Source organism: Grampus griseus (assembly GCF_964374135.1).
Source record: "Grampus griseus genome assembly, chromosome: 12".
Lineage (NCBI taxonomy): Eukaryota > Metazoa > Chordata > Mammalia > Artiodactyla > Delphinidae > Grampus > Grampus griseus.
The window spans coordinates 1,441,483-1,464,687 of NC_139006.1; the positions used below are offsets into that span (position 1 = coordinate 1,441,483).

The following is a 23,205-nucleotide window of genomic DNA, read 5'->3' on the forward strand; positions in this document are numbered from 1 at the left end:
CCCGGCATCTAACAGAGGACTGGCAAACTCCAGATGCTCTAGAGATGGACCAAAGATCAGAGTGCCTGTCTGGGGTAGTGGAGCACCCACAGAGGAGAGGATGGTTAAGAGGGGAAGAACGGAGCTGCCTTTATTGGGCACCTGCTGCATGCAGGCGCTGAACCCGCAGAGCAGCCTGCGGGCATTCTGGTTATCACGATGAGGAAACGTGACTGCCCGACACCGCACAGCTGGCAAGACAGTGCTGACCCCAGCAGGCCTGGGCCCCCATCTGCATCAAGCATGTATTAAGCGCCCACTGTGTGCCAAGCCTGGGGCTTGCACTGCGGGGAAAGCAGGTCATGCACAAAGGCATAAACGGATAAACACAAGAGGGAAGAAATAAGGATGCCAGTTCTGAGACTGACCAGGCTGTGATGGACACAGAGGCCGTGGTGGAGGTGATCGGTGGGGGACGGGGAGGGGGGCCCAGACCTGAGAGTCATCCTGGGTCCCCCCTCTCCCCTCAGAGCCCACGCTCACCCAGCCCTGTCAGTCCCTCAGCTGACAAGTGGCCACACATCCCTCTTTCTCCCCAGTTTCCAGAGCCCCTGCCTTAACCTCCTCTACCCCCCGGACCCCCCAGTGCTCCCCACTTCAGCCAGTCGCCACTCAGCACACATGGCTCCCAGCTGACCCGCCTCCTGGGCACCCCTGCACCCAGAATGAAATCCACATCGTTCCCAGGGTCTCCAAGGCCCCCGCGGGATCAGCCCCGCCTGCACCTCTGCCTCCACCACCTCAGTCACTCCGTCAGGAGGGTCCACGCCTCTGGAAAGATTCAGCAGAGGGGACTGAACATAGGAAGTAGGTGTAAAAGTGTGGGAAACCCTGAAAAAGGAGATGATGGTGAGGGTCCCCAGAGAACAGCCACAGCAAGAGCCTCTGCCCTTGTAGGGTGGGAGGGACAATGGGAAGGGGTGATGTGAGTGGAGCTGGGGCCACTGGCAGAGCTGGAAACACAGCAGGCCTGTCCCATGAGCTGAGGTCGGCGGCGGAGGGGGCACGGCAGCAGCAGGGGCCACGGAGGTGACACAGGCAGCGACAGGAGCATGTGAGCGAGAGCAGAGGTGCAGCACGTCGTGCCTGGCTCTCATTGGCTGGGCTCGGCAGGAAAGCAGTTGTCAGGGGAACCTGCGGCCGAGCAGAGTGAAGGACAAGTGGGGACACATCTGAGCGCGCAGCCCACTCGCTGGATCAGCCGGATGCGGATGCTCTCAGCCCCCGCTGCCCCGGGACCCTGTGTTCCATTTCCTCTGCTTCTGCCACCCAACCCCAGCTCTTCACCAGGCCGGCTCCGTCCTGCCTCTGGTCTCCGCTCCTGCTGGAATCCAGGTGGAGCTGCCCTCCCCCCCGGGGGCGGCTGAGCCCCATGCCTTCCTTCAGCCCTGGACAGGAGGGGCGTGCAGCCCCTGGGCAGCCGGGGGTGTGGTGACAGTCCCTGGGCTTAACAAGCCGCAGGTTCTGCCGGCCACACCCGCTGCGCTGAGTCCAGACTGCAGGTGAATCTCACATTCCAGTGGTGGAAATAAGCCCACAGCCCCAAGGACAGGCAGAGATGAGCTTCTGTCCAAAGTTCATCTGTACCAGACCGTCGGCGCCTGGTCTGGTACCCACAGCCCTGCAGCGGTGCATCGGGTGGGATCTCTCCCCATGGGATGCATGAGGACTTGGCTCCTATGTCTTTCGAAAGATGTCAGTGACTTGCCTTCCTCAGGCTAGTTACCTCATCAAAGGAGTCAGCGGGGGCGAGGACGGAGCCCCTTCACCCCTTGTTACCCAGACCAGGCTCCTGGGGATGCCTCCCCACCTCCCCTCAGCCACAGAGCTTGTGTACCGGTCTGGGGCCGGCTAGGAAAACAGTAACCGCTTTAGCCTCTCAAAGATTTGGAAATTTAATTCAGAGCAGTGTTCACGAAGGGGTGAGGGGAACAGAGATGCCACAGGGATGATGGCGCGACCCAGGCATTAATTAATCACAGCAGGAAGCCACCTGCTCTGGCCCATGGTCACCTGGGGAAGCCAGGGCCACGGGCTGCAGGAGCGCCCAGCGGGGGGCTGCCGAGACAAGGCCAGGAAAGCCGCCTGAGGCTCGCGAGAGAGGGTGGGCACGGGGCCTCACCGCCTTCCCCTCCATCTCCTACCAGAGCCCCAAGGGGCAGGGACCTGGGAAGCCAGCCAGCAGCCGTCAGCCCTGAGAGGCAGAGCCCAGCGGGGGAGGGGTGCGTCTGAGAGCCAAGGCCCGGGACCTGGACAGGACTCGGGTCCTGGGGAACGGATCTCTCCTGCGTCCAGCCCTGGGCAGCCCAGCCCCCAAGACACTAACTGGAAGCTGTGTGACCTCCAGCTTCACACACGGGGGTGGGCGGCGGTAACTCAACACTGAGACTGCAAAGCGCGTACAGCCTCTGCTGGGGGAGACACCAGTCACCCCAACGCTCTCTGCACGGAGGCGGGGCTGGAGCAGACCCCTCCCCATAAACGGTGGCTTCGAGCGTCTGTGAAAAGTTAAAGCCTCGCGCGGCTTGACCCAGCACGTCCCCTGTCACAGTGGAGGGAAGGGCGTCTGCACACAGATACTTAATTGTCTGCAGCAGCCAGACTGTCGCCACCTGACGTCGATCCGCAGAGAAATCACGGGGTGGGCGGGGCGAGGTGCGCAGCGGTAAAATGAATGCGGCAGGTCCGCGGAGTCAGAGACGGGACGGTCACCAGCACGCACCGATACGTCTTTCAAAAGCGCACCAGTCTTTACCGCACGCAGCCCTGTGCCGAAGGAAGAGCGGGTGACACGGAGACTGCCTGCGGTGACACAGCCGCCGCCGCTCCGGGCGGGGCCCTGGGAGACCCTGGGTGGGGGGGGGGCCGGCGTGCTCAACCCCGCCTTCTGTGTTGTGGCACTTTTCCCACGTGCTGTGGCATCTTCACAGCAAACACACCCCAAGGAACTGACCCTGGCTTCACCTCAGGCCGGCAAGGAGCCCTTGGGCTCCCGTGGGGCTTCCCACCCCCTGACACAGGTGGCGGCAGCTTATCAAAGATGGTTCCCCTTTGCCCTTTTCCACCACCATGCGGAGATCCATAACGCTTAGGACAAACAATGTGGAATCTACCCGATCTGGGTCATAACACACTTCAATCCCCAACTCAGTCCTCCAGCCCGGAGCTGACCACCCCAAAGCACTGGGGAGCCCTTGGCCCCCTGCCTCGCCTCTCTCTCTCTCTCCTGTCTCCCCTGCTCTGGGGGGCTGCACATCAGTCTTTGGATCCTCGGGATGGAGACACCCCAGCTCCACCCTGGCTCATTCCCGGCATCCTCGCTCCTGGCCACCATGCTCACACCCCAACCCCACGGAGGGAGCTCTCGAGCCTGAGGGCAGCCCTGAGACAGGGCCCCTCGGGGACCCCGCTGTCAGCTTCCCCTGCAGCTCAAGCCCCATCACAGCTCCAGAGCAGATGCTCCTCAGAAGATTCTAGGAGAAATGAAGCAGTGGCTGCTTTTCCCCTGAAGTAGCAGCCTGGGTCTCGGGGGAGGACCCTGGGGGATAATGAAACTTGCCAGCGGGGGGCGGCGGGGAGTCCTGACCCCACAGAGAGGCACCGTTCCCAGGACAGCAGGGCCGGGCCCATGGCCAAGCTGATATCCCCACCGCACCAGGCTGCTGTCTCCTGCACCCTAATGTCTGCTCCTACCTCCTCAGCCTGTTTCCACCAGTCCCAGGTGGTCGCATGCCTGCGTGCCTGGGGCTCTAAGGGGGAGGCAGGGGATGGCAGGCAGTGGCCCAGCCCCAGAGCTCAGCCAACATGCCCACCCCAGAGAGGCAGCAAGGCAAGGACTCAGGGAAAGGGCCCTAGGAAGCCCTGGAGGGAGACAGGAGGGAGAGAGATGGGAGGGGCAGGGGAGGGGGAGAGAGGAGAGAGAGAGAGATGGGAGGGGCAGGGGAGGGGGAGGCAGGAGGGAGAGAGATGGGAGGGGCAGGGGAGGTAGGAGGGGGGAAGGGAGGCACTCTCTGCACCTCTCCAGTGCCCCACTCAGCACCGTCCCAGGCTCTCCGGAGAGGCTGGTGAGATTCACTCCGTGGACATGGATGGCGGGTGGGAAGAGGAAGTTCCTGGTCCGAACACAGCCTAGAAGGGCTTGGCTGGTGAATCAGCAGAAGGGAGAGAGCGGGGGTGCAAGGCAGAGCCCAGAGGACCGTCCAGGACCCAGCGGGAGCCTGTCTGCTACCCTTTCCTACATAACTGCAGGGACCAGGGAACAGGAGTGATGCGGGGGCCTTTCTGGGTCTGCAAGAGGAAGGTATTCAGGACCGGCCCCTCCGTGTGCAGATGCACAGGGTGAGGCATTACATCCTGGGTGGGGGGGAATAAAGGCAAAACAGGGGACTTTTCAGCTCCCTCCTCCCACAGGACCCCCGTCAACAAGGAGACAGTAGTCCTGACTCCGCACGTAGAGGCTCAGGGCCCTGCCGTCCTCCGGAAGAATGAAAGAAGCAGGAGAGACACCGCCGGAGCTCTGATGCTGCCTGCGGGAGGTCTGTGGTCCCCAGGCTCAGCCCCGCTCCATGCCAGTCCCCTCCCTACTCCTCTCTGATGAGGCTCCTCGCTGCCAGGACATCCCAGGCGGGTGCTGGTGCTCACATCACCGTGGCCTCGGTCAGGCCGGGTGCCTGGGGCTGGGTGCTCCGAGCTCAGTACTTGGGCTGGGAGGTGTCTGACCCCCCCCCCAGCTCCATGAGGAGGGGGGTCCTCACCCACGTCACAGGCAGGGAAGCCAACGCTCAGAGCGGGCCCTTGCTCAAGGTCATGCGGTGTGTTGGGGGAGGGACTGAGTGCCTAGCTGACCGGGAAGCAGAGTGGGGCCGCTGCTGGCCACACCCCAGTGATGCGGACACAGCCACACACAGGAGGTACTCATCAGAAGGTGCCTAAGTGACACGCACGCTTGGAGATCCTGGAGGAAAGAACCTGCTTCCCGATGGTGAATCAAGCCCTCGCCAGCACCGGACTAAATGCCGGCCTGGCCTGTCTGCGATACGCCCACCAGGACCACAAATACAGCTCAGAGCGGGGGCATTTCACCAGCCCCAGGGCCGTCCTGTAATTAGGCTCCTGCGCCCCTCCCTGGCAGCTAGAGTCTGAGGGTGTGGCAGCCACCGGTGGGTCCTCTAACCATCAGCCAGACTGGACATGGGCCCTGAGAGATGGAGAAGGGGCTCCTATGAAGGCGGGACACCACCCCCTTCCCAGCCCCGCACTGCAGCTCCAGCCTCAGGAAGGCGTGGTGTGCCCCAGCCGTGCCCTTCCTTTCCCACCAGCGGCTAGATTTAGAAATGCCCAGAAGAGCCTGGAGTTTGCTTCAGGACATGGACCCCTCTGAGTCAGAGACCACAAACGCCAGTGCCTCCGGAGAGGCAGCTTATATAAATCCAGGAGGCCAGCCGGGAGTGTGCATACATGCTGGACAAGGGAAACTATCCTTCCAGAAAGAGGCATCTTTATCGCCCTTCCTTTTCCAACAGCTCCTCTTAGTGTGTATGTCACTTTCCCAGCGGAGAAGAGAACAAGAAGCATTTTACTGTCTTCCTAAAAGCAGAGTAATGAGAACATGATAATGAATGGGTTAGGGTGAGGGAGGTGATAGGGAGTGGTGGGGACTGTGGAGAACTGCAGTGCACACCCCCACCTGCAGGGAGCAGGGCTGCTCCGCCAGGAGTGGAAGCTCTGTGTGGCCAGATCTTCTTCTTTTTAAGAAAACCAGAAATCCAAAATTTTAGATAATATCTTTGAGTTTTGAAATGTTGACAAATGGCAAAATGGCCATCATTTTAAAAAGTCTACAAACAACAAATGCTGGAGAGGGTGTGGAGAAAAAGGAACCCTCGTACACTGTTGGTGGGAATGGAAATTGATACAGCCACTATGGAGAACAGTATGGAGGGTCCTGAAACAACTAAAAATAGAACTACCATACGACCCAGCAATCCCACTACTGGGCATATATCTGGAGAAGATTATAATTTGAAAAGATACGTGCACCCCAGTGTTCACTGCAGCACTGTTTATAATGGCTAGGACAAGTCAGACAGAGAAAGACAAATACCATGTGATATCACTCATATGTGGAATCTAAAATATTATACAAATGAACTTGTCTATGAAACAGAAACAGAGACCTAGAGAACAGACTTGTGGTTGCCAAGGGGGAGGGGGTGGGGGAGGGATGGAGTGGGAGGTTGGGATTAGTGGATGCAAACTATTATATCTCGAATGGATACACAACAAGGTCCTACTGTAGAGCACAGGGAACTCTATGCAATATCCTGTGATAAACCGTAATGGAAAAGAATATGAAAGAGAATGTGAATCACTTTGCTGTATAGCAGAAAGTAACACAACGTTGTAAAATGTTATTTTGTCCAATAAAATAAATTAAAAAAATTAAATATTGACTAAAGGACTAACTGAAACACGTCCACCGGCCAAAGTCAGCCTGCAGACCACAGGCTGTGACTCTGTCTCAGGAAACAGTTCCTTCCCTGTGGCTGCCAGGCCCCCGGCCCCAGGCTCCCTGACTGATGGGAAGGTGAAGGGGCCCCTGTGGTCCAGCCTTCCCAGGTGCACCTGTCCTGGCACACTGCTCCTGCCGCCTCCCAGGACAGACGTCCAGGCCCAGGCTGCTGTCAAGGAGCCCTTGAGGGAGCCAGGGGGCAGTCCCTGATCCTGCCTGCTCTGACTTCCCTTCCTACCTATAAACTCCACTCATAAGGCAGCCACTGCGGTTACTGCTGCTTCAACAAGAAACCCGGGGTGATACCCGCCTGCCCCCTGTCCCGGATCCTGCCTGGAGCAGAGCCCACCAGAGCATCTGGGCAGCGGGAGCCTCTGTTCCTCGGTCCCCGGCGGCCGCTGCTGGTCGGTCCTCAGAGATGAGCGAGGTTCTAGCGCCCGCCGGCCTCCTCTTGTGCACCTTTGGTCCCTGTGCCTGGGAGTCAGGGTTACCGACTAAACCCGCATGCACTGGGCTTTCGGGCATGCAGGGGGAGCGCTCCTGCATTTCTCCAAGCTGCTCTCCCGTGTGGAGCCGACTACCTCATGCACACACTTGTTCAGCCGGCCGCTGCCGCACGCCAGACGCTGGGCACCGGGAAGGAGCCAGGAGCAGTGTGCTCTCAGACGTCAGCAACGGCCTCCCCAAGCTGCGAACTGTATTCTTCTCTCATCTGAGGTCATTCCACACAAATGCATCACCAGGGGCGTAACACACAGGCGGGGGGCTCAGTCCAGTCTCTCCCCACCCTTGTTTGACTCACTCGGGGAGGCGGGGATCCAAGGGCAGACCCCCGAGGCGGAAGCTGGGTGGGAGGGGAGCCAGGAGAGACGGGCAGGGAGAAGCAACGCGGGCTCGGAGGAGAGAGCCTGCCCAGGAGCCCAGGAAGGCGTGGGCTCGACACGCCATCAGGGAGGTAAAGGCGTTCGTGCCGTTTGCATTAATTCTCCAAAAGCCCCACGGATCTGGCATCTACCTGTGATAACTGCCTTGTTGCTTTTTTTAACGTTCATGAAAACATTCATTTTTAGCACAGCTAATTTTAACCCATTTTCAAATCGACCTTTCCTGGCGATGAGTAGATATGATTTGCTTCCATGAACACACCCACTGACTGTGTCTAAATTTGGTGTTGCCACTGAGTGGTGGCAGGTCTGTAATCACAGATGCTCTGTGACCCCAGTCGTCCGGCCTCCTAGACCGAGCCGCCTCTCCTGCCCCCTCTCCCACCGACAGGCACAAGCACAGCTTCCTGCTGAGCGTTTGCCCCTCTGCCCACTCCCACTGCCCAACAGGCCCACCCACGTCACAGAGGAAACTGGGTTTAGTCCTCGGTGGGTAAAGGGTCCAACCCGGGGCGTGACCACCAGCCTGAGCTTTGCACAGGAGGGCAGAGCTCAAGTCCGGACTCTGCCCCCAGGTGACCTTGGGGAAGTCCCCCAACCCTCATCTGCGAGGCCCACATGGCGAGGCCAGAAGGAGGGAAGAGACCCCAAAACGGTGCCTTTCCTGTGTTCACTGTCACCAGCAGGCACTCTGCTCTGTGACCCCCAGGACCACAGCCCACCTCCAGTGACCCCAGAGCTGCCACGCCTGCAGACAGAGCACCTGCCCTTCTTCTGGCTCTCGGTCTGCCTGCAGCTCACTGTAGAACAAGTCTTGTTTCCTGCGTCCCTGGAACTGCTCTCCCAAGAGGCAGTCTCACCACTGTCCTCTGCATCTTACTTCCTGGAGGGCCATCTGTCCCACTCCTCCCTTCAGACCCCCAGCCGAGGTCCCATCACCTGCTACAGAGCACACGTCTGGAATCAGACTAACCCTAACTCGCCCTTCAAATCTGTAACCACCGGCCCAGCCACTTTCACGGGACTTTGACAGACAAGGTGCCTGACTCTAGGGTCTATTCAGAGAGAGGTCTGGGGCCAGCAGTGCCTGGGCACCGCCTGGGCCCTGTGAGCAGGGAACCACCCAGACCTGAGGAACCTAGATCAGCATTTTCACAAGACCCGACGGTCCCTGAGCACATGGGGTTCAGGCTGCTGGGCTGTGGACATCGGACTGGCCCAGGCCACGGATACACCTCTCACACGTGGCCTAGAAGCGATAACTGATGACACTTCTAAAAATCAAGAGATTTTGCACAAAACCCATCTCCAGCTTTTCTCAGTCAGAGGGGGCAGCTCCAGTCCGCATGCGCAGCGTCTGCCCCGTCAGCAGGGCAGGGGCTCTCAGTGCACCACACCCACACCCTCCGCGATGGCCTCCACCCCCGTCGCTCCGGCGGCCTCTCGGCACCCCGGGCATTTGGGTCTGAAGCTCCCTGGCATGTGTCCTGGGAGCTGCACCAGCCTCCTTGCCGTTCGTGCTCAGGCCTCACACCCACGGCCCCTCTGCCCGGACGCCCTTCCATCTGCGTCTGCATGGCTCCCCCGCACCCCCCGGGGTCTCTACCCTTCGCCCCCCGCCCAGAAGGCGCTGCGGGGCCACCTCTGTCTTCCGGCCTGCCCCTCCCACGTTTGCCCTCACAGGCCGCGTCTCCACCCGCACTCAAGACCTTGAGCACTGCATTTTCCCAGAATAACGCCTGAAAAGCCTAGGGGTCACCTGGAACTCAACAATTCACTGATGGATGGACGAGAGACCACAGGCTGGGCCACCCCGCCCTCTGGGCTTCATTTTCTCCACTCGTCAAGGAGGGGGCTTGGTCACAGGACCCCTCAGACCTCCGGGCTCTACTGACCAAGGCTCTGCGTGGCGGCAGGGCGGTGCCTTTGCCGGGGGCTAATGTGAGCGGCTGGACTCTCCCCTGTGACACCAGAAGGTTGCAGACTGAGCCACAAGGGCCGAGGCCCGGGCAGGAGGGAGGAGAAGGGGGCCTGGGTGGAGGACAGAGGCGGAGGGTGAGCCTCACAGAGGCCGTGCTTCTCATCTGCTAGGGCCTGATGTGCCAGGAGATATGAGTGGTGTCAGGACCCGTGGACTAGGATAAGCAAGGGTGGCAGAGGAAGCAACTGAGTGGACGGGCCAGCAGAGCGGACGTCTCGTGCAGTCAGGGGAGCTGATGCTCAGGCCTCACGAACAGGGGCTTACTCTCCCGACTTCAATGCACTCTGCTATGTTGTCATCTTACTTCATTCTTCTTTAAATCACTAGCAACGGCCCACCGCACTGATCTCCCCGGCTACCAACGGCTCACAACCCAGCGTGCGCCCCGACTTAGGATCAGAGAGCTGCAGGTCAACGAGAGAAAGGTGTTTTTTTCTGTTTTTTTGGCTGCGTCGGGTCTTAGTTTCGGCATGCGGGATCTTTCGTTGCGGCGCACGGGCTTCTCTCTAGTTGTGCCGTGTGGGTTTTCTCTCTCTGGTTGTGGCGCGCGGGCTCCAGAGTGCGTGGGCTCTGTAGTTTGCAGCACGCGGTCTCTTTTGCTGAGGTGCGCAAGATCAGTAGTTGTGGCTCCGTGGCAGGTGGGATCTTAGTTCCCTGACCGGGGAGGGAGCCCGCATCCCCTGCACTGGAAGCCGATCCGCCAGGGAAGCCCCGAGAAAGGGCTTTGACCGAGCACGTGCGAGGGAGGGAAATGAAAAGGGAGGAGGTGTCAGTCACTCAACTGCCCCCGAAAGGTCACACCTTCAAGAAAACGCTCCCACCGGGACTGTTTGTGGGGGGTCACACCTGCCTGGACAACAGGTGCGCTGGGCGGACAGGTGGGCTTGCACCCCTCAAGTCTACGACAGAACTGCCTGCTCTGAAACTAAAAGCTGGGCTTCATTTCACGCGTCGTCAGTTTTCCCAGGAGTAACCTAGCAACTCCTGGCGACTCCGTCTGATGGCGTTGCTACGAAGCCTGCTCACCCCACCCTCGCTTGAAGCTTCCTCACGAGCAGAGCAGAGGGGGTCATCTGTTCAGATCGACAGTGTTGCGTGTGTCCGTGCGGGGAGTTCGCGGGATGGGGGGCGGACCAGCCCCCATGTCCTCCTAGGGATCGCCAGGAACTCCTCTCCGGAGTCCCCATAAGTAACCCACAGTCTGCTTGTAAAATCCGTGATACGCTTTGCAATGGAAAGAGCGCCCTGCTCACCACCTTCCACCCGCAATACGCCAACCTCATCAGCCCTCCTGCCCTCTGCACTCGCTGTTCTCAGCCTGGAATATTCCTCTCCCAGGCCTTCTAGAGACAAGACTCTGCTGGCCATTCAAATGTCACTTCTTCGGAGACAACCCCCCAGATCACAGTCCCCGAAGGCGTCCCCCCTCCCCACCTGCCGTCTCCTCCATCGCCCCCTCCAAGGTTCTTCCTACCCTTACTGCTCTTTGAATGTACTGATTTATCCCGTCATTTGTTTATGCTCTGTCTTTCCCACTCAAATATAACCTACTCCAAAGCAGAAACGCATGGTTTTTCTTGTTTACAAATGAAACTCTGGGCCTGGCGATACACCCGATAGGTATCTGTCGAATGATGGTGGATAAGGAACCAATCCTTAGGTAAATACTGCTTGCAGTCTGGGTGTTGCTATAAGAACCACACCTTCCCTAACAAAACCGATGCAATCACGGGGCTCATCAAATACTTCCTGACGCCCAGTGTGTGCAGTGCCTGGGCTACAACACTCAGGAGAACAGAGTCCGTTCATAAACAGACAGACCCTGCGAGTGGATGTACCCTGAGAGGGCGGGGCCGCGTGACGGGTGGCGGGTTTGCCAGAGCAGGTCATACAGCAACGGAGACTCAGCCGGCCCGGGCATCTTATTGCCCGTCAGCCGCCACCTCCCTTCCCTCAGGCACACGGGAGTGGGGAGGTCAGAGCATCCTCCTGACAAGTGGCCAGTGCGCCGAGCGGCTGGAGGACTCAGCTCCACTGACACAGGAGGGGAAAGCCCCTGCCCAGCTGCAGCCCCACTGCCTCAGGTGAGAGCTCTGGCCCAGCATCACCACAGATCTTCAAGAGCAGCAGAAATTCACAGTCGTAAAAAACCTCAGTCTCCAAAACCAGTGTGGGATGAAACCAAACGTGTCTCCAGGTGCCCGAGCCGCCCTGCATCTTAGGAGATCCTAGGAGAAGCCCCGTCGACTCCCTGCTCTCCCACCCCCGCCAGGAGATTCAGTTTTCTCCGTGGGCCTCAGAAGCCAAGGAAGTCGTCACGCTCAGGTGTCAGGGACTGAGCACGGTTCAGAGGATCCTACCACGGGGCGTCTGCATTTTTGTAAGTTATTTATTTATTTTTGGCTGCATTGGGTGTTCGTTGCTGCACGCGGGCTTCCTCTAGTTGCGGCGAGCGGGGGCTACTCTTCGTTGAGGTGCGTGGGTTTCTCATTGCGATGGCTTCTCTTATTGCGGAGCACGGGCTCTAGGTGCTCAGGCTTCAGGAGTTGCGGCACGCGGGCTCAGTAGTTGTGGCTCGAGGGCTCAGTAGTTGTGGCTCGCGGGCTCTAGAGCGCAGGCCTCAGTAGTTGTGGCTCGCAGGCTCAGTAGCTCTGCGGCACGTGGGATCTTCCTGGACCAGGGCTCGAACCCGTGTCCCCTGCATTGGCAGGTGGGTTCTTAACCACTGCGCCACCAGGGAAGCCCCACATCTGCATTTTTAAAGATCACTCTGTCTTCTCTTACAAGCTAGGCCTCCCTTGAACCACAGAAGTTAATCTCTAGTTCTTAGTGCTGACCAAGCCTAGTAGGCAATAAAGATTAAATATTCTGAAGCAGAGAAACCCAACCAGGGGGGGCCTCTTCCATCCTTAACCTGAGGATAGACGTCCTGGCCCCGTTTGGAGAGAAGGACGCAGGGGGTGGTCGGAAATCCCCTCCCCCACCTCAGGGCTCACTCCCGCTGGGGCTGGAAGTCAGGTCCCTCAGAAACAGGTCCAGGGCCCCATCTGCAGCCCAGGGTCTCCTGTCTCACAGTAGAAATGCTCCGAGGACACGGTGTGGCCACCCTGGACATAGATGCAGCTGTTTGCCACCACTGGTGACACTTTCTCTGGACATCCAGGCACACTGCTTATAGCCGAGGACCTCACTCTGCTGGACACGCCCATGGCACAGGGAGGGTCTCACAGCCCAGTGACCAAAGACAGGAAACGCGGCCATGACCACCTCCTGGGCGGCACGTGCATCCTCGAGAGGGACCCAGGGTCTGCTCAGGTGCTGGCTGAGGAAACCTGGAGCACAGGAGCTTCTGCAAAGAAGCAGAGCCTCGTGGGGGTCCCCAACCACCGGGCCTCCCTACCTGTGCAGGCTCCCGTCTGCCCTGCTGCGGCTGAAGCCCCCGGCGCTGACGACGAAGACCTGCCACCCGGCCCCCACTGCAGGCTGACGGAGAGGGGGCACCTCTTCGCAGTCCAAGAGCCCCTCCCCGCCTGGCGCTTACCTCCAGCGGGACCACCTGCATCAGGATGGCGAAGTTGGTGAGGTGTGTGCAGCGGCAGACAGAGTAGCTGAGGTTCCCCTCGGCGAGAGCGCAGCCCTGGTTCGACCAGATGCCTTCTCCGGAGCTGAGGACACAGGAGGAACCGTCAGTGGGAAGCAGAGCCCACCCTCGGCCCGTGGGCTGAGACAGCGTCCTCACCACCAGGCTGAGGAGGCTAGCGTGTTTCTGGCGTTGATCAGGGCCCATGAAACAGCCCCTCTTTCCTCCCGGGAGGGGAAAGCGGCATAACCACTCTGGCCCCATCGCTTTGCAAAACACCTGGTCCAGCAGCCAATAAACATGGAGTGTCTACTGGCCATCTGTATGTCTTCTTTGGAGAAATGTCTATGTAGATTTTCTGACCATTTTTTGATTGTTGTTGTTGTTGTTATGAGTTGTATGGGCCCTTTGTATGTTTTGGAAATTAAGCCCTCATCAGTTGCATCATTTGCAAATGTTCTCTCCCATTCCGTAGGTTGTCTTTTCATTTTGTTGATGGTTTCCTTTGCTGGCATATACCCAGACAAAACTATAATTCAGAAAGATCCATGCATCCCAAGTTCACAGCAGCACTGTTCACAGTAGCCAAGACATGGAAGTAACCTAAGTGTCCAGCGACAGAGGAATGGATAAGGAAGATGTGGCACGTATATACAATGGAATATTACTCAGCCACAAAAAAGAATGAAATAATGCCATTTGCAGCAACATGGATGCAACTAGAGATTATCATACTAAGCGAAGTTAAGTCAGAAAGACAGAGACCAATACCATATATCACTTATATGTGGAATCTAAAATACAACACAAATGAACATATCTATGAAACAGAAACAGACTCACAGACCTAGAGGACAGACTTGTGGTTGCCAAGGGGGAGGGGAGTTGGGGGATTGGGAGTTTGGGATTAGTAGATGCAAGCTATTATATATAGAATGGATAAACAACAAGGCCCTACTGTATAGCACAGGGAACTATATTCAGTATCTTGTGACAAAACATAATGGAAAAGAATATATATATCTATAACTGAATCACTTTGCTGTACAGAAGAAATTAACACAACATTGTAAATCAACGGTACTTCAATAAAATCTAGAAAGCGTGAAGTGTGCGGGTCCTGCAACCCAGCAATCCCACTTCTAGAGAATTCCGAGCTCTGTGCACAGGGATGCGTCTGGGGTATTTACTGAATGATGCGTGACACTAGAGAACATTTTAAAGTTCCCTAATGTCCACCTCGGGGACCTGGATAAAATTTGGTAGGGTGTATACATCAGTCAGAAGCAGCATGTATCCATACGGATAAAACACAGAAACTTCATATACAATGTTGAATGCAATAGTAATGATGCAAGGGCGTGACACGCAAGAAGATCGTATATTTTCTATGAACATAACCATAAATTATAGATAAATTATTGAGAAAACTCCCCACAGAGAGGGCAAGAGACCAGGATAAGATGTAAAAGTCTTTTATATATTTACTTTTTTATAATTTTTTAAAGGATAATGTTTTGACGTATTACTTGCTTTATTTCTTAAAGTATAAACCTAGACAAAAATGACATGAAGCAAAAATGCACAAATGTTAACCGTGGTTCACTCTTGTAGTGAGAATATGAGCGACTACAATTTTCTTCCCTGTATCTCTCTATAGTTTCAAATTCACAGAAAGGACGCTTAAATGGTTCTTCCCAGAAATTGCAACTTTGAGTGATCAGCAAAGACAAATCTTTGCTTCGGCCAAAGGCAGGGGCCCCTGGGGAAAGCTTTTATAAAGCTGGAGAAATTTAAAGGCTCTAGTTTCTCTTTGCTGTACATTCCGTTTTCACGGCAATGTCAGCCGTGGATGAGAAAGGTGGCCGTCCCAGAGGAATGATGGATAAACACAGTCCTGCCGCGCTCCTGCGGTGTTCTGTGAACAAAGCACACGCTAGCGGCATCTTTATTTTCATCCCTGAGGCAGAGGGTGTCCCTGTGAGGATGCTGTGCGATTGTAGCTCTCGGTGAGCTTGGGCAGCGTGGAACCCGAGGGAGAGGTGGGAAGGGTCGTCTGGAGAAGGCTGAGGGGTGGCGCTGAACCTGAGGGCCGAGGCTCGGGGACAGCGGCTTCAGAGGCAGCGTTTGTGATGAGTGAGGTGGGGAGCATTTAGCAGAGACCAGAGAGCACAGCCAGCACCACTCGAACCTACCAGTTTTCAGGAGCAACCCCCCAGTAACATCAGGATCAAAGGGCCTTAAAGATGGGCACGTCCTGCCCCACCCTGCCACCTGTTAGGGCTAACCTGTCCCCGGCCCTCGAGAACCAGCGACACCGGCTGCTGGGCTGTATGTGACCTTTGTCCATGGAAGGTATGAAGGCCACACTTGAATTAGAGGGTGACCTGAGAAGTAGCGGGCACGCATTCAGGGAGCGTGGTCCTAGGATGGAACGACCCCTCTGCTGGCGCCAAGGGTGACTGCGAATTAAAAACCGTGAAAGTCACATTTTCCCAAATGGAGCCACGAAGCCGTGACGATGTCTTCACTAACCAGGGGAGCTGAGCCCCGCGTGGCATCACCTCTGTGTGCGTGTAGAGATCCACATCCCAGGGAACCCGTGGAAACAAGAAGCCTGGTTCCCCGACTTGTGAGTAAAATCTGCCATGGCAGCCGGTCAAGAGACAGCAAATAACAGGAAAGTACGCGTCTTACCCTGTGACCGAGGAAGTTGGCGTCTGAGCAGAAAACTGTTCTCTCACGTGCATAAATGGAACGTGTGTATACAAAGATGAAAAAATACTACATGTCGGTGAAAAGAGATGTGGGCGGAGCACGAAATAAGGACGGTGGAATGATGCAAGAAACATGGAACTAAACAACACCATATACTTCCCAAGAACATAAATATAAAACATGCATAAATGATCAAAAAATACACACAAAAATCTCCCCACTGTGGCTACCACAGGCAAGAGGAGAGATCAGGGTAAGATCTAAAGGTCCAACGGGACATATGCTCTTCTTATAATGCTTTCTTTTTTAAAAGAATAATGTTTTGATATATTGCTTCTATCATTTGTTAGAGTGTAAGTCTAGGGGAAAAAAGCGACCCAGAATTCTAAGCTCAGTGAGAATATCTTTCAAAAATAAAAGTCCGCTGAACTTCCTGCCAGCAGACTCACACTACAAGAAAAGTTACAGGAATATACCAGACGGAAACTGTGACCTACGCAAAGAAATGAAATAGCTGGAGATGGAAAAAATGAAGGGAAATATGCAGTTATTATTTTCTTGATCTGAATTGCTTTAGAGGATAACTAACTTTCTAAAGCAAAAATCCTAGCAATGTATTGTGTGTTTCTGGCATCTGTAGAGGTAAAATGTACAACAAGAATAGTGCAAAGGATGGGCAAGAAGAATTGTGAAAAGATTGTTGTAATGTCTCAGAATACATGTGTGGTGGTATAAAATATTATTGGAAGGTAGACACGGATGAATTAAAGATATATACTCTAAGCCCCAGGGCAACCACTACAAAAAATTAAAAGGAAGTATACACCAGAGGTCAATAGGAGAGATAAAATGGTACCAAAAATACACACAAATACACACTAGGGGGGTGGGATAGGGAGGGTGGGCGGGAGACGCAATGGGGAGGAGATATGGGGATATGTGTATATGTATAGCTGGTTCACTTTGTTACACAGCAGAAACTAACACACCATTGCAAAGCAATTATACTCCAGTAAAGATGTTAAAAAAAAATACACACAAAAATCCAACTGGAGTAAGAAAAAGAGAGTATAAGAAGCAACAAAATAAAAGTAGATCATAACCTGGACAGGCGTGTGACCGAGCATGGACACCCTGGGCCCCCTCCCACCCCTCCTCTGCTCCCTTCTCGCCCCGGGACCCTCCCACGCAGATAGTACCTGAAGTCCAGGAAGGCGCAATACAGGAAGATCCGGTTGCTCTCATTGGTAGCCTCGATGTACTGCCTTTGAGTCTGAAATGACAGAGGATGGACACGCCTCATGATCCAGCCGGAGAAGCCGAGCTGCCAACACTGAGGTGAGAGCCGCACCCTCACAGCCCACAGGACCCCACAGGGCTGGCAACACACAAAGCCCTTGACCTCCCGTCGCAACCCTTGTGGTCGGAGAGGGCGGGTCACCCGGCCCCATCTCTCTCCCGGCTCTCCTTTGCCAGGGCTGCCGCCTCAGGGCCTTTGCACTTGCTGTGTCCTCCCTCTAGAAAGCTCTCCCCCAAGACAACGCCGTGGCTCCCACCCTCCCGGCCTTCTCCTCAGGAGACCCTGCCGGCTCACTCAAAACAATACCAACCTGCCCATTCCTCTTACCGCGTTTTTTCATAGCACGGATCTCCATGCAGCATGTTATGTATTTACTTATTTATTTGTGGGCTGTCTTCCTCTCTAGAGCACGCACACAGTGAGCTATCTCGTTTACTGCTGTATCCCTGGTGCCTACCCTAGTGTCTGGCACGCAGCAGGCGCTTACTAAGTATTTATTGAACCAATGGACAAAAGAACGAATAAGTGAACAGTTCCATCAATGACCCTGTTCCTAGGATTCTCGCTCGTCCCTGGGCTTTTCCGGGATGCCAGCTCAGGGCACCTGGCAGCAGCTGCTCTGCCCTCAACGAGATGCAGAGACTCGTCCAGGAATCTTGCCAGGGAGCTTGGGAAGCCAGCGGCACCACGGGAGACTGGGCTCAATGGTATCTAATCGACTCCCAATCAATAGTTCAAGAACCTCTTATCTGATGTCCCCGGACACGCAACCACCGGGCTGGGCTGCAGGAGAACGTGTGGGTCAGAAACCGATAGGGGCATCCTCTCGCTGAGCACCCACTGGTTCAGGAGACAGGGGCCTGGTACTCAGGGAGCTGAGCTTACCTGAGCCTCAAACCCTATAAGGAAGCTCAGGGAGCAACACAACCAAAGGCTCAAGAAAGTCCACGGGAGAAACCCTAAGAAGGTTCAGCCTCCCTTTTCCTCACCCTGTTTTTAGGCTGCGGCCGAGACGCCTGACCTCATCCACATGCCACCTGGGCCACCCCGGCTGGCACCCCATCCCACGTTCAATGCTGAGGACGGTTTTCAAAGAGTGGTCCTCACAGCAGCCTCAGCATCACCCCAGGCCACCCCTGGGCCCCAGCACAGAATCAGAAACTCTGGGGGTGAGGACGGCCTCTGGATTTTCACAAGTCCTTCAGGTGACGCACTTGAACCTGAGAACCACTAGAAGCCGGACAGAGGCTGCCTATTCTGCCCCCTCCTCGTGTCTCAGCCTGCTGTGACCCTGCTCAGTCCCAGACAGCCCTGAGGCTGCAGCCATTCAGAGCCACAGAAGGTCATTAGCAGAGGAACTGCAGTGTGCGATGTGCAAACCCCACAAAATCGAAAATACACGTAAGAAGCTGCTGGTGACCCCTGCCCAGTCTCAGCGAGGCTTCCTTGGCCCCGGGCAGGACCAGACCCTCCAGGACACTGCTATGTGCCGTTTTTACCCCTTTTTTTCTCCCTCTACCCCTATATTGCCCCTCCCCGCCCACTTCCCTCTCCCCACTGGTAACCGCTAGTTTGTTCTCTGTATCTGTGACTCTGTTTCTTCTTTGTTGTATTCACTAGTTTGTTGTATTTTTTAGATTCCATATATAAGTGACATCAGACAGTATGTGTCTTTCTCTGTCTGACTTATTTCACTTAGCACAATGCCCTCCAAGTCCATCCATGTTATTGCAAATGGCAAAATTTCATTCTTTTTTATGGCTGAGTAGTATTCCATTGTATATATGGAACACATCTTCCTTATCCATTCATCTTTTGATGGACGCTTAGGTTACTTCCATACCTTGACGATCGTAAATAGTGCTGCTATGAACATTGGGGTGTATGTATCTTTTCAAATTAGTGTTTTTATTTTTGGTTTTTTTTCAGCTATAGACCCAGGAGTGGAATTGCTGGGTCGTATGGTAGTTCTATTTTTAGTTTCTTAAGGAATCTCCATACTGTTCTCCACAGTGGCTGTATCAGTTTCCATTCCCGCCAACAGTGTAGGAGGGTTCCCTTTTCTCCACACGCTCATTTGTTATCTGTGTTCTTTTTGACGATAGGATTCTGACGGGTGTGAGGTGACATCTCACTGTGGTTCTGATCTGCATTTTCCTGATGATTCGTGATGTTGAGCATCTTTTCACGTGCCTGCTGCCATCTGCATCTGCTCTTTGGAAAAATGTCTATTCAGTTTTTCTGCCCATTTTTAAATCAGGTTGTTTGTTTGACGTTGAGTTATATGAGCTGCTTCTGTAATATATGTTGGATATTAACCCCTTATCGGTTGTATCATTTGCAGATATCTTTTCCCATTCAGTAGGCTGTCTTTTCGTTTTGTCACGGCTTCCTTTGCTGTGCAAAAGCTTTTCAGTTTAACTAGGTCCCATTTGTTTAAACTACGTGTGACGCTTGTGCAAAGTAATGAAATGTGACGGCAGCGGCACTAGAAGGGGGCAGCAGCCAGGCGCCCGCGTCATCAGAGGCCCGGAAGCTCCCCCAGGAAGAAGGGTCACCCCTCCTCTCATCGCCAGCCCTGCTCTGAGAGCAGGGAAGCACTTCCACGTGGGAGCGGCACAGAGGCCGAAGTCCTGACCCTCTGACTCTGGATCTAAATCACTCTTCAAGGGGAGCTTAAAAATCAGGCACGACCCACGAGCCAAGTGCCTGTGTGGTCGGCAGGGTGGAGGGCAGACCGGGGTCTGGGGCCAGGATCACACCCAAGATGGGAAACCCCTGCCTCTGTCTGGGTTCCTCCCGGCTCCGCGCCTGTGATGGAAAAAGCAGATCCCCTCCTTCTGTGTTTGAAGTTTGCAGCTGAAGTGGAACAAAGGCTCTCAGCACGTCTCCAGGGAGGGAGACCTAGACGGTTCCCAGGAACACCACTGGACGGTGTGAACACACCGGCCACGGTGCTGCCAGAGAAAGGAGGCGAGGCTTCCAGGTCACGGCCCACTTTCCCAGAGGTGTGGGAGGCGCCGTCCGCCCATCAGCCTCCCGAGTGCCTGGGCGACATCCCAGCCAGTCACCCCGGGGCCCAGGAGGTGGGGTGCCCCATCAGGGTAGGGTGAGCGAGTAGCATCCCCCTTGAACCCCTCCTGGGTCCTGAGGCCGAGGACCCTGTGGAGTCCTGTGGTCCACAGGGAAGCCCTGACTCTTCACCAGACGTGTCCACCTAAGCACATCCCATGGGGAACGGCTACACGGGCCCTGCGGAATCTCTCCTACGGGATCTGAGACTTCTGCCAACAGCCATAAGGTCTTCCCATCTGGGGAGAAGCAAATGGGACTAATCGAGGATTCACTGTCTGCTGCCAGTACAGCAACGGGTCTGCTTCTGAGAGACGCACATCAGGAGAGGGGAAAATCTACCCGACAACAGCCTGTGAATGTTCCTTGTTCAGAAACGTGCTTGCTTTTTAGGCCAGTATAATCGTCCCTCGGTAGCCATGGGGGATTCGTTCCAGGAGCCCCGAGGATACCAAAGCCCACAGGTGCTCAAGTGCTGTATAAAAAGTGGTGTCGTTTTTGCATATAACCTACACACATCCTCCTGTGTACTCTAAATCATCTCTAGATTACGTATAACACCTAACACAATGTAAATGCTATGTAAACAGTTGTCAGGGCATGGTAAGTTGATATTTTGCTTTTTGGAAATTTCTGGAATTTTTTTCTGAATATTTTCCATCCGAGGTTAGTTGAATCTGTGGATATGGAACCCTCAGATACGGAGGGCTGACTGTATATAGTTTAACTTATACATTGGCCGGAGAGGTACTTGCCTATCTCTGTCCCAAGCAAAACACAGATGTGTCCACAGCCCTTAATTCTGATGCTTAGTAAAGCAATGGAAGGGTCCAAGTGCCCCCCATAGCTGTGGGCAGCTGCGCACGGCTGTCGGCACCCTCCTCTCCAGCCAGGCTCACCTCACAAGCCTGGGGCCAGGACTCTGCATGATTGAAATGTCCCACCTTTAGGGGAAGTAAGAATCACAGAGGTAATGTCCAGTGGGGATGACGGGGGACACCGTTCATCCAGCCTCAGCCTCCTCTGGCATCTTGGGGTGCTTCTTTCTCCCACAGAATCACAGGCAGTCCCTCCTGAAGATGCTAAGACAGACTCCAGCATCTTAGCCTCTGGCAGGACGGGGGCAGGGCAGAGCCCCATGAAGGAGACAGCTGAGATTCACCTCTGGAAAGGGAGACCCAGGCAGCCTGCTGGGCTGAGCTGGCCCAAGTGCTGAGGGTGAAAGGTCAGACAGGGTGAGACGCTGAGACCTTTGACCTCACAGAGCAGGGGCTCCCGGGGGCTTTGCGGCTCCATGCCCTCACCACCCCAGCACCATCTGCACGGGATACAGCGGCACGGCCACCGGGTCCGGGTCAGAGACGCCCACCGAGGACCCGTCCAGAGCCGGGGAACGCGGGGTCCACACGTGCGGGGAACTCGGGTTTCCCCGCCTTCCCTGTCCCTGCGGGGTGCTGGGCGCAGGGGTGGGTCCGGTGCCAGAAGGGAATTCAATTCTAACTGTGATGGCCCGTGGTTCCCCAGGCCCTCTCTCCTCTGTTAAACCTCACGGCTCCAGTTTGAGAGGAACGGGGCCTGCAGACTCCTGACTTTTACGCTCACGGTTTATATTCGGTGTGTAAACCTGCCCGGCGGGTGAGGGAAACACGCAGAGAGGAAATTGCTCCGATGCTTCCAGCAAAAAGCAAAGAAAAAACACCTGTGAACTTACATGGGGATCTGGAATTAGAACAGCGGCCGCAGAACTGAACAGAAAGTGTTTTCAAATCGTCCCCGTGGCGGCGTCTCAGAGCAGAGAGGTGGGTCCCAGGGAAGGCGGAGCGGGGAGCAGAAAACAGAAGCAGAAAGAGGCAGGAATGCGTGAGGACGAGGGAGGCCGTGAGCGCCTGTCAGCCCGCAGGTCGGGGCTCTTTCCATAAGCTCCTTCCCCATTTCACAGGAATGGGCTGCACAGATTCTTGTTTTTTAAAAAAGGAAAATCTTGGGCTTCCCTGGTGGCGCAGTGGTTGGGAGTCCGCCTGCCGATGCAGGGGACACGGGTTCGTGCCCCGGTCCGGGAAGATCCCACACGCCGCGGAGCGGCTGGGCCCGTGAGCCATGGCCGCTGAGCCTGCGCGTCCGGAGCCTGTGCTCCGCAACGGGAGAGGCCACAACAGTGAGAGGCCTGCGTACCGCAAAAAAAAAAAAAAAAAAAAAAAAAAACCCGGAAAATCTCGTGTTGAGCCCCACAGGTGGGACTGTTTGATGCCAGACATCTTATCTATTTACAGCTCTCTCGTGAGTCTGGGGTCGCCACACAGATTTGCTTCCAGTTTTGTTTAAACAGGACCAGGGCACCCGTCCTGGCCTCAGATTCCTAACGTTTAATCCCACTTCAGCCCTTGCCCCCCGATTCCCCGCTCAAGATAACCACAGAAAGTCCTCCAGGGAACAGCGGCCCACAGACCCCAGTGCCAGGCCGGCTGTACCTAAGAGGGGCACCTTGACCCTGGAGGGTTTAACTCCCAAAGGAGACCCTCAATGCCCTCTCCTTCCTAATCCAAGAGGGGAGGGTGGAGGACACCTTGGGATTTGTCTGAATTAGGACAAATTCATTAAACTAGCAAAAATGTCTTTTCTAGGGAAAACATAAGATCCTCATTTTCCTGGAATCATCTCCTCCCATGAGGAAACATGCTCGATAAATATATAAGTGTCATTACTTTTGTTATAGTGACTCATAAAATACGTTCTGTACATGCCCGCAAGTCTAAGATAACAACATTGTCCTAATACGGGGTGAATTTTCAGAAAGAAAATGAGTTACAAAGACACATCCTGACCGCCAGCAAATAGATCAGTGGAACAGAGTAGAGACCCAGAGACAGCCCACACAAGTCCAGTCAACTGACGTTTGACAAAGAATCAAAAATAATTTAATGAAGGAAGGATGGTTCTTTCACCAAATAATGCCAGAGCCACTGGACATCCATAGGACCATCAATCAATAAGCCAACCTAAATCTCACACCTTACAAAAACTTCACTGAAAATAGATCCTACAGTGAATGTTAAACATAAGACTGTAGAACTTTTAGATGATAACATAGAAAAAACATCTTCAGGACCTACAGTCCATTGA

General features: G+C 55.1%; 1 protein-coding gene across 1 annotated transcript in view; it reads right to left on the reverse strand.

Moving 5' to 3' along the window:
- Nucleotides 1-23,205, reverse strand: part of ADGRD1 (adhesion G protein-coupled receptor D1) — a 145,473-nt gene that overhangs the window by 35,134 nt on the left and 87,134 nt on the right. The window contains exons 14-15 of the mRNA XM_082668155.1: nucleotides 16,913-16,986; nucleotides 12,957-13,080 (exon numbers count right to left, since the gene is read on the reverse strand). Of these exons, the coding sequence (XP_082524281.1) occupies nucleotides 12,957-13,080; nucleotides 16,913-16,986 (198 nt within the window). The remainder of the gene's footprint in view (nucleotides 1-12,956; nucleotides 13,081-16,912; nucleotides 16,987-23,205) is intronic.